Genomic DNA, 12,305 nt, shown 5'->3' on the forward strand with positions numbered 1-12,305 from the left:
AAATAATAAATTACTATGATGATGATGATGATGATGATGATGATGATGTACGTGCTGTTGGTTTTAAATGGTATATATGGGCAATCAAATCATGCAGATCGTACTCAGATGCACAGTTTGTCTGAGATTGCAATCTTACACACCCTTACCTGGAAGTAAGTTCCGCTGAAATGCATAAGACCATGATGTTAGTGACACAGGGGCTGTTCACGTTGTGCTGTCCATATATAGTGTTAATAAGGAAGAAGAGCAAGAAGAAAAATTGTTGTTGCTTTTTTCTAAAATCCACCTAAAACCTAAAATTACCAAATCTGGGGGACCTGGAGAGGGCTCAATAAAATGTATGAGGGCCAAATATGTTGGCCACCCCTGTGCTACAGCTGTGGCTAGTGGGAGTAGTAGTCCCAAGCAGCTGGTGGGCACCAGGTGGATGAAGGCTACTGAACACAACATGCTTCCTTCACCCAGATACCACCACTGATCCTTTCCTACCTCCTCCCAGTCACATTCTGATCTGTCTTCTCCTTTGCACCCACCTTCTGATACTCTTCTTCTTTTCTCCTCACTCCGACATGATGATAATAAACTGGAGATCTGCACAGGCACAGGTCTGCAGTGGGTCTGTGAGCTTTTTATAGCAAACCACCATGCAGGCCTTCAATCTGTGCACAGGTGACTACATAGAAGAGGTTTGGGGTGGTGCCTGCTGCCTGCTGCCGCCACCCCAATCTTCACCACTTTTCAAGGTCTTGCCTGCACTGGTGCCTTTACATACATACCCAAACCTCTAAATTCAGCATGCTCTATTTGTAGCTTCCATTTTTGCAAGATACAGGTGATGTTTTCAAACCCTACATATCTAGGGATGGATGCTCATCTCCTTGTATCTTTGGATCTTGAAACTATAGCTACATAGTCACCATATATTTAAAGACATTTCGCCCCCAAAAAGAATCATGGAAACAGCAACAGTTGCTCTGGGAGTGGTGAGCTACAGATCCCAGGATTCTTTGGGGAGAAATAATACGCTTTAATTGTATGCTTTGTGCATAGCCTATGTCTCTATGGATCCATAGGCTATTGAAGACAGAGAGACAGATTGAAGACGTTATACGTTCTGTGGATTTATTCTTCATTTCCACACAATTTAATGGGTGGAATAATGGTGAACCTGCTGAAAGGTGGCAAGATACACATAGTACTGAAGATGAGAACAATTGCTCATCTAGTTCTAATTCAGTCTGTCCCATCTCTTTACACCAGTGTCCTAACTAAGGCCCTGTTAGAGGAAATGATTCCATTCATAGTCAATTTGCCTCCTAAACAGGTGACGACATATGGGCACTTGATCTTCCCTATGTCCAATTTATCATCCATCATTTACCGTCTGTGCTAACATTTCAAACTACCATTTCTCCATCATATCTGAAGCTACCACAGACACTGCTAAAAGACATTTCACTACCTGTCCAATGCAGGTTGCTCTCTGCTAACATAGTGAGGTCAAGGAGTACCTCACCTCTGTCTGATGTATTTATTTATTTAAGGCCCTTCTTCTAAGCCACCTTTCCAAATCTAAATATCTTCCCAAAACAGAATTCAAATCATCATTTAAAAAAGCTGTGTAAAACAAAACATTGAGGTTCACAATTAAAGTAAGAGCAGTAAAACCATTTCATTTCATGCCTGCTATTGCATCATAACCCCACTTCACAACTACTGAAGGTCTACAGAAAAGCATGTTCCAGGCAAACTGAGGTTCTTGCAACCCAGCTCTGATGAGACGCCTCAGCTGGCCAGACTATGCCTTTAGTCTGGCTCTTTGTGAGCCAGGCCAGCATTTCTGGAGCTCGTTTTCCAGCAGTATTAGGAATCATAGAATCATAGAGTTGGAAAATACCACAAGGGCCATCGAGTCCAACCCCCTGCCAAGCAGGAAACACCATCAGAGCACTCCTGACATATGGTTGTCAAGCCTCTGCTTAAAGACCTCCAAATGAGGAGACTCCACCACACTCCTTGGCAGCAAATTCCACTGTCGAACAGCTCTTACTGTCAGGAAGTTCTTCCTAATGTTTAGGTGGAATCTTCTTTCTTGTAGTTTGGATCCATTGCTCCGTGTCCGCTTCTCTGGAGCAGCAGAAAACAACCTTTCTCCCTCCTCTATGTGACATCCTTTTATATATTTGAACATGGCTATCATATCACCCCTTAACCTCCTCTTCTCCAGGCTAAACATGCCCAGAAGGCTTTTCATCCAGGTATATCTTTGTGTGTATAGTGGAAACAGAGAGACCAGTTAAATTTCACATATGTTCAATTTCCCTTTTGTTCACATCCTTTGGTATATGATATGTTTGTTGGGGGCTCTTGATAATACTCAAGTGTACAATCTTCAGCACATTTAAATGCTATCAGAAACATTGGCATTAAATGGCACATCTGTCACAGCACATTTGTCCAGCATTGTTTGCAATAAAAAATAACAATAACAATACGGTTTTGTAATTTGGCAACAAAGCTAGATGGCCAGAGTCTTGCCATATCTAGGAATTGCAATCCTGTGGAATTTTTACATTCATTCCGATAATCTCGCTTTTCAAATAAATTTGGTAATGAAAGGTGGGATTACTTTTTCTAAGCTGTCGGAATCCAGCCCTTGGCCAGACCTGATATTAACCTCTTCCCACTATATTGCTGATGCTTCTTAAGAAGTGTTTTAAAAGGCAGAGGGGTTGGCTTAGTGGTCTAAGCTTTTGGTTAGAAATGCCCAGACTGTCTGGAAGACTGACAGGTTTATAAGCTTCATGAAGCTGTGACTTAGCTTTTCATCCTTTCACTGTAGATAAATGATATACTCTGTGATAATGGAGATCATTTAAAAAACAGTAGCTGGGGGTTTTTTAACCAAGGTAACTGGGATGGCCAGAATTCTACTACAATACACAGTCTATTTAATGATTTTTTATTCTAGGGTTGCACTTAATATACGCTGGTTCCAATGTTAGCACATTTTGAGACTTGTTTTAACTGATATTAATCTATATTTTTATATCGTTCTCATCCACCCTGGGATCTTATGGTGGAGCGTGGGCAATAATAATAATAAATTTTTAATTATTACTATTATATGTAGCTGATCAGAGTAGTAAACTGGCTGAACATTTGCACTGTTTTGCTGCTCTTTCGCACCTTTTTTGTTCCCTGGATGCTGCCTGTTTGCAGTGCTCGTTTGAACATTCTCCTTTCCTCCCAGAACCCTCAGCATCATTTGCCCACCCTGCAATTTAATCTTGACTGTGGATTTGGTTTTATGAGCACCTGTAACTTCATCACATGTGGTGTCATGACATCAATAACAGCATGTGAGATCACAAGAGCCAAGACCAGAGTCCTGATGAGTCAGAGGACCATGAAATGGTACCAAGAAGAACAGGATTTGAGGGCAGTGCTAAGCCATCACTTGCCCATGTGGGCATAGGGGATGAAATAAGTGCTGTATCTAAAACAGGCATGGAGACTCTTTGGCCCTCCAGATGTTGCTGACCTGTCATGGACTGGCCAGATGCAGAGGAGTGGTGGGAGGCACCAGCTGGGGAACCCCCAAAGGAACCTCCAGGGGAAGAAGGCTCAGAGCCAAGGGATTGGTGGGAAGACCATGAGTGGTCAGAGGGTGAATACTGGGAGGAGGATGTATCTGCAGCAAAAGAGACAACAAGGCTTAGTGAGCAGGAATAAGCTGGGGCAGAGAGCAATCTTGATTCGGAGGCTGGAGAGGAAGTGGGGCGGGAGACAGAGTTGAGACAAGTTGCTGAAGAATCCAAGGAGTCTCCCTTTCCTGGTGTGATCAGCTCCCCTCCCCTCCTGGTCTACCACAACCTGAAGAGGTATGAAGAGAGCAGAGCAAAGAGATACAAGACAAAGGAGCCTCAGGTTGCTGGGGGAGGACCCGGGAGGAGGAATCTTAGAGAGTGGTGGGAAGGCAGAGACCTTCAGTCCTCACAACTGCCTCACTGGGGCAAGACCTACTGGGAAGAGTTGCTGCACTAGGCCTGCACTGTTTTGGGTTCTTTGAATAAAGAGTTAACTTCACAGACACCGAGTGTTTTGTTGCTGACCTGCTCCGGACTGCAGCTCCTGGCAACTACAACTTCCATCATCCCTAGTCATTGGGCCAAGCTTTCTGGGAGTTGTAGTTTAGCAGTTGGAGAGTCAAAGGTTCCCCACACCCAATCTCAAGAAAAACATCTCAAGATTCTTAAGCTCTGACCAAGCAATTCTCCCTTTACAGGTGGGTACAGACTTTTGTCTTATAAAACCTGAAGGCAAGAGATCCTGTTCTGGTCCTTCCTGCCCCATCCCCCCCCCCCGCCCCCCGCAGTGCTAAGAGCAGCTGTAAGTGGGTTGTTTACATTAGGACCATGGGCATAGCTGTCAACCTTTCCCTTTTCTTGTGAGAAATCCTATTCGGAATAAGGGAATTTCCCTTAAAAAAAAGGGAAACGTTGACAGCTATGACCATGGGAAGAACCCCTTTCCACACAAAAATCACACCCCAGTCTCCTAAGCAGTCTCACTGGGATCGCCTATGCTATGTATCAGTTTCGGTTAGGCTATCAGAAGGGAAAGAACTGCAGTTTGAACAGGGGATTATCAACGCTACTCTAAATATAAAAGGATAACGGCCTTGTTAAGCTTCCAGCTTCCAGTGCCTGTTACCTAACCCTTGCATAATGTTCTAATCTCACATGTCCCATTTTGTTTTTTTATGGGCACAACTGTCTCTGTAGGCTGTGAACAAGGACAGTGGGCTTTGAAGGACCATAGCTGTAAGTAGTGGGGTTGTTCCTCCCCAATTTTACAGCCATTTTACAGGGGTTTCGTTCTACAAAAATCCCACTGACAGTCACAGAATGTGCACACGAATGTGGCAGGGAAAGCGGTAGCTCTTTCTGGGATTGTCCTTTATACACACAATCTACAATATATTGCATCCAGTTGCAAGATTGTACATATCCCATGATGCTGCAGTCCTACTGGCGCAAGGTGCAAATATCTCGCCATCCTGGGAAGCTTGAAAAGGAAAGTTGATACCTTCTTTCTATTGCATGAAGAATTCTCCAACATAGACGCCTCCTCTCTGCATATCTCCCAGCCCCCTGTATATGGATTGGATCATCCCTCGAGTTTTTAGCCCTCAAGGATGTAACAATAAGCTTGGAAGTCTATGGGCAATACTTGATGGAGGATCAGGATTCCATTTGGATGGCATGAAAGCCTTCTGAGCATATGGACATGTTGTTACCACCTAGTGGTCAAAAGGCAGAATTTGGAGTTTCTGTCAGAATTCTGTAGTGACAGATTTGTTTGACTTTGTACTGTGGGCTTATCCACACTTCTCTCCTGCTGCTTCCCCCTACCTCCTGGGGAAAACCATTGCCATTTTCCCCTGATGTATGGAGTGGGTTTTCCCTTGGAAAGGAGCAGGACAAGGGGAAAACTGCTTGACCCCGTGCTTTTTAGGCATGCCACAAGCAGAAGTGTGGACAAGCCCTGTGCCCAAAAATTATCATGTCTTTCTCACTCCTCGCCATTCTCCATCAGGCTAGGGCTGATGGGAGCTGTAGTCTAAAAACATCTGGAAGGCGCCATTTTGGGGGAGGCTAGAACAGCCTCTTGCCTGAAGGTTTCTGGAATGGAAGCCCCAGAAGAGGCCTATAAGCACAGAAGGGATTGTTATCTTCATGAAACCACAGCCGTAGAACTTCTCTGAACAAAGAGCATTGAATCAGATTATAAAGATCTGGCACTCAGGAATGTGCTTCAGGCGCTGCACAGTTATCTGCACACATTCTGCTCTTCCTCTTTTCTGTGTTTGCAATAACCATAGTTTGCCTCAAGCTCCCAACCATAGTTTCAAATCATGCTCCGAGATTGAGAAAATTGTTATAAGACTGAGCTGCTTGCTTGTTTGTTTGTTACATGAATAAGGTCCTCTTGGATAGGCATACATTGTACAGTGGTACCTCGGGTTACATATGCTTCAGGTTACATATGCTTCAGGTTACATACGCTTCAGGTTACAGACTCCGCTAACCCAGAAATAGTGCTTCAGGTTAAGAACTTTGCTTCAGGATGAGAACAGAAATCGGGCTCCGGCAGTGCAGCAGCAGCAGGATGCCCCATTAGCTAAAGTGGTGCTTCAGGTTAAGAACAGTTTCAGGTTAAGAACGGGCCTCTGGAACGAATTAAGTACTTAACCCGAGGTACCACTGTACTAGGAATTATTGTACTTCAAATGACTCCATTTTCTTTTCCTAATGTTTATGTGATTGTCTGTATCTTTTTTTTTCATTTTGGCACATCTGGGTGTTTATATAGGATGCTTTGATGCCATTGTACCATACACCATTGGCTGTCATGTTACCATACAAGTCTAATATAGTTTGATAGTCTGTTTTCAAGGGTTGAGGTTTTTTCTTTTTTTGGTCACTTAGTGCATATGTATCTTCAACTTCGAAGGGTGTTCTGATGCATGCTTTCTGGCCCAGTGAGATCACCCTCCTCTCCTTAAATGTAATTATATAAAAGATAGATTTATATAGTGCACTTTTACAAATACTGAAAAATCACCAGTAATGTCCTTCATGAATTTGGCTGAACCTCCTATTTAGCCAGGTATGTTAATAGCCTTGTAAGTACCAAATACATTTTCTTTACAGATTACTGCACTGAAAATATGTAGTTATAATTTGAATATGCAGTTGTGAGATTCTGGAGAACTAATTTGTTTCAATGCCTTTGTCCAGAACCAGGTTTATCAGACTAATGAAAGAGGGCCAGGAAGGTTTGGAAGGCTGTATAAAGTGGGTGACATCCAGCTTAGCATAGGCAAGGATCCACTTGTGCAATGCAGTTTTGGCTTCATCTCTCCCCCCCCCCCCAGCCCTCTCACACCCACAGAATTGCTAATGATGGTTGGGGGGCCTCAAATTTTGAGATTGAGGGGTTGCTGCAGAGAGGAGAGCAGAAATTCCTTTGCACAAGTAGGTGGACAGCATTGGGAGTCACCCTATGTATCAATAAACTTGGTTGACATGCTACAGCTTAACGATCCTAGCAGAAAACTGCGAGTAATTATTCTCCAGGAAAGGCGCAAGAAATTGTTCAGCACCGTTTCCCATGTTTACCTATATCTATAGGGACAGACTTAATAGAACCTCAAAGATGTAGATAAACTCTCAGACAGACCTTTTCATTATAGTTAATTGAGCGGAACCATAGCGGAACCCAAATTATTCATTTTTGTTTGTTTTTTTACACCAAGAGGTGGCTTCCTTTTTTACATATCAAGAAGTGCTATTTGTTTTTGTCCATACTTTGAATTGTCCAATCCTGCACTAGTGCTCAGTGACAAGTGAATTCCTTCCCCATCTAACCCCTGCCCTTTCCTGTTTTGGAATTTATTCATTTTCAGCAAATTTTTTGTTTGTTTTTGTCATGATGCTGGGTAATGATGTAGTTGTTTCAAGCGCTGGGGTGCAACTCAGCTTGTATTGAAGACTGGTGGGGCTGAATGGGAAGAAGCCATATAGAGAAATGAACCTCCAGGCACCCTAGACTGTTCCTTTAACCTCTGCTAACCTTCCCCAGGGATGGGCTTTGGTAACACGGCAGGCTGAACGAGAGTAAAAATTGGTGTCACTCCCTAAAATTTCTTATTTTCACAATAATTCCTTTTAGTACAGTTGCTTTTTATGGATTTCAGTAGATACACATATAAAAATAGGTTTTATAATAATAATAATTTTGTGCTCCCTCAGCTTGTCACCCTGTGGGGGTGGGGGGGGAACTGCCTGCACGGCCCTAAATCTGCTGCTGCCTACTCTCAGGTGTTGGACTGATACTCTCAGGGTGGGCATCCACACTTCTTTTTTCCCTGTGGTTTCTAGGCACAGGTTAATGATTTCTAGGCATAGGTCCAAGTGGGGTTTTGTTTTTTGTCCTGATCCTTTCCTGGGAAAACCCAGTTTACCGCTGAACTGGAACAAACATCAATCAGGTTCTGAGTCTAAAGGGCTGTGACACAGAAGATTAAGCTAGCTTGTTTTCTCCTGCTCCAGGGGGTAGGACCCAAACCGATGGGTTCAAATTAAAAGGAAGGATATTCTGACTAAACATCAGGAAGTGGAATGTTAGACAGTGGAATTGATTCCTTTGGAAGGTAGTGAACTCTCCCCTTTCTAAGCAGAAGTTGAATGGCGATGAGGCGTGAAATTTAGGTGAAATTCTTGTATTGCAGAGGGTTGGACTAGATCCTCACAGTCTCTTCCAACTCTACAATTCTATGATTTTATGTGGCACAAATGGGATGAAGGGTTTGCTGATCTCATTTCCTATTCCACCCTTCTTCATCACCCCCTTGGGTTGAGGAAATATCTTTGTGTGTGTCTCCTGCCGAGAACAGCAGGCATCCCCTTTAGATAGAACTAGGATCCTCTTTATCACACTTTTGTTTCCTTTAATAAATTCAGCTTTCTTATTTTCCAAACGGAGAGTCTAAGTGAGATTGCATCTATAAATAAAGTGTGCTCCTCCAGCAGAGATTCAGTGTTCAGTTCAGGCTTCTGCTGATGCATCCAAATTCCATCAGTAACAGCATCCTGTTTTGTTGTGTAACATCTTACTAGTTTGGGCGCCTGTTTTATGTCTCATTCTAGTGAAATTAGACATTTGTTCTGTCAACCCATAAAGGCGGCAGCGGGACACAGGCCTCATCCCTATGACTTTCCAGAGCTCCCCCAACACACGTGTTTTATTTTGGAAAGGGGTGTTAAGTGTGAAAATTATACAAAAAAGAAGGCCCTCTGTGCTATGAGGAACCTTGGTCAAATGGAGTTCCCAAAAGTGTAGAAACCAGAGACTGGGAGGCAAAGTTGATTGGTGCATGAAAGTTGCAGTAAGCTGGTGGATGTGGAAATGAGAGAAACCTAAAGCAAAACTATATGGTATCTGTGCTGAATAGAAACATTCTTCCTAGTCATCTGAATCATATCATTTAGTTCATTCAGCATAGCTTTTGAGCACAAAATCAGCTGCCATCAAACATTTTGAAAAGAAATGAATCTGTCTTTAATAAGGATGAATTTCATAGAATCATAGAGTTGATAGAGACCCCAAGGGTCATCTATAGTCTAACCCCCTGCAATGCAGGAATCTCAGGTAGATCAAAAACTCCAAGACATGCCATGCCATCTAGACTGTGTCACCTATAATGGACCCTGCCCACTGAGGAGAATGTGTGGAAGGAAACAGCAATGCATTGGAACTGTGGTGATCAACAGGGCTGAATCAAGCGCCCCAGGTGGATGTACTGTCTAAGAAAGGTCTGCAGGAGGTCATAACATAAAGGCAAGTGTAGAGTCCACAGCAAAGAACACTGTCACTGACACCAGAGGGTGGGAATAATCCATAGGAAACTACAGTGTTGCTTTACTTATTGCTTATCTGTTTTCAATGCTTATCACTTCTTTCCAATCATACACTGCAACAACGAAACATGAGAGATCTGTAACTGTTTCTTGTTGCTGTTTTATTGTACAGCAATTCACAAAATAAAAAAGAAGGCAATTGCTCAGTGAATGGAAAAGGGAGCAATGTATTTTAAACTGATATACTGGAGCAGTGATTTAACCCAGAAATTCAAGAGTTTATATAGATCAGAAATAGGAAACATGCCCCGCCTCTGTACCCCAAATGTTGTTGGAACTTTGTCAGACCAATGGTAAAGGATGGTGGCTGAAAATGGTATCCCTGTGTCTGGCTCCACCCAGTAGTAAAATCTCGTTCAGCATATCACAGGGTGGAAGTTGTAGTTCAACAACATCTGGAGACATAGTCTGAGCTAGATGGTATAGCCTGCTGGCCCCAGCTGCCTTTTATTCATTGTGGAACATGCAGCTCAGAGATACCCAGCCCACACAAAACAGATGTTTTGGCATTTACTCACTTTCAGCCATCTTAAAAATGCTGTTTCTTTTTGCATGATGATGTAACTGTTTCAAGCATTGGGATGCGACTCTGCTGGTACTGAAGAAGGGTAGGGCGAGGAGATTCTCTGTCTGAAACTCTGGAGAGCCGCTAGGCAATCCTGAGCTAGATGTACCAATGGTCTGATTTGGTATAAGGCACCTTCCTGTGTTCCATTCATATTGCCCACTGTGCATTCAAAGAGAGAGAGAGAGAGAGAGAGAGAGAGAGAGAGAGAGAGATAAAGCTATGTGGGGTAATCTTGCCCTCACTGCCAATGCATTCAACGACCATGCCCCCTTGCCATCTGTGTGTCTGGATTCTCTGGAAAGCATGACATACACACATTAAACCATTATCCCCTCTCCATGTAGGAGATCTCTACGTGCACCAAACATAAAAGCATGTAGTTCCCTTTCTCATGTGCACCAAACACATGGATGGGGGCAAGGCTTGACATGAGGCCTTGTGATACACAGCCACACCCATTAAGATATGTGTGCTCCCAACCTCTGCATAACAAGGTGAGGAAACACTGGCTGGTGACATCAGGACACAGGCTAAGGGACTTGACACAGGGCTGCCATTTTTGCAATAGACAGCTTTACTCCATGCAGTGGCATTTCTGCGGTTCATCGTTTTTTTCTTTTTCAGACTCTATGGACACTCTGAGGCAGTAGTACACAGAGAGAAATCATCCTTTATCAAATAAAAAAAAATCAATGCAAATAAATTGCCATCGTATAACTTTATTATTATTATTTTTTTAAAGTCACAAAATATTGCAGGCATGGGGAAATGCAGGAAATAGCATGGTTCATCAACAATGCCATCAGCAACTACATTTGACATGACAATGACATGACAACTGTTTTTTCCTCAAAAATAAATGTTATTTCTTGGGGACAAAATACTGCATTGTGATTGTTTAGAAAATGAGGTATCCCTGCAGTAGAACTGCCAGCTATCCTACTCCCAACAACAAATGAGTAACAATAGTGCATTTCTTGTGTGAAAAACCAATTGCCTATGAAGTCTCCAAGAACAAAAGGTTGATCGTTTATACAAGAAATAATCACTGAAGAGGAAAAGAGTATCTTAATGTCACCACTTAGGACATGCCCTTATGTGTTAAAGCTTTTCTGTATTGCTCTTGTATGAACTGATATATTCACGTTTTTTGAATGCCCTGGGGTAAGATTTCAGTGTAAGATGCTTTCAGTTAAGCTTGTATTCTCTTTGTAGCAGACCGGCCCCTTATTAATATTATTGCCAGAATAAATTAAGGGCTATACATGCTACAAACTTATCTTTCTTTCCTTCTTTAGGATGGGTTTATCGACTTCTTGGAATTTATAGCTGCAATAAATCTGGTTATACGAGGAAAAATTGACCAAAAATTGAAATGGTATTTTAAACTCTATGACGCTGATGGGAATGGAACTATTGACAAGAGAGAACTCTTAAGCATATTCACGGTAAGGGAATGGTATATGTTAGCATATATTTGCCATGAAGCGTTTTATGGGAAATCAATTATTTAAACCTATTGATGTTTTGGCTGTAGTTCACTGCCTGTTTCAGTCATTATCTGGCTAGACGGTCACTCGCGGCTTCTCTTTTGTTCCAGAAATCAATGGGAAAGGGGAACATGGGCCTGCAATGAGATCTCCCTGTCCCCAATGTGGTGAAAGAGAGGGACCCAGCAGTGGGCCCTGGGTAGGTGCCAGGGCCCACTGCTGAGACCCACACTAGGCGCCTCTGAACAAAGGTTCTGAACTGGCACTCTCAGCAGCTTCATGTGGTTGGATTTAGTTTCCCACAATGCCTCTTCCCTAGCATGGCTCTGATTCAGCCTTCCCCAACCTCGAGCCTACAACTCCCATCAGCCCCAGCCAGAACTGGGGCATTGTGAAAATGTCCTAAGAAAGAACATTAAGTTGAAAAAACAGCTCCCTTCCACTTTTGAAATATACTCAGAGTCGAGAGTGGATTTCATGCTCTTTATTCAGCTCATAGTGGTGAGGAGGAATGGAAGTTCCACCACAATATCTGCTTTATATACATTATTTACACAATGGGCTGCAAGTGATTGGCGAATTCCGGGATTCTCCTGTAAGCCAATCAGGTTGTGGATTCACTTCCAAGTGGAGCTGGATTGGGTGGCTCCTGCGGTCCAATCATACTGCTGCATTGTTCTAGGACCAATCAGACTGCTGCATTCTGAATCCTATTGTTCTAGGACCAATCAGACTGCTGCATTTTGGATCCTATTC

General features: G+C 42.9%; 1 protein-coding gene across 2 annotated transcripts in view; it reads left to right on the plus strand.

The window, feature by feature from the left end:
• GUCA1C (guanylate cyclase activator 1C) overlaps positions 1 to 12,305 on the plus strand; it is a gene marked incomplete at its 5' end in the record, with an annotated part of 54,479 nt that overhangs the window by 36,345 nt on the left and 5,829 nt on the right. For both annotated transcript variants that reach the window (XM_083498762.1, XM_083498763.1), the window contains one exon: positions 11,358 to 11,507. In XM_083498762.1, the coding sequence (XP_083354888.1) occupies positions 11,358 to 11,507 (150 nt within the window). The remainder of the gene's footprint in view (positions 1 to 11,357; positions 11,508 to 12,305) is intronic.

Source organism: Podarcis liolepis (genome assembly GCF_965112155.1).
Source record: "Podarcis liolepis genome assembly, chromosome: 4".
Taxonomy (NCBI): Eukaryota; Metazoa; Chordata; class Lepidosauria; order Squamata; family Lacertidae; genus Podarcis; species Podarcis liolepis.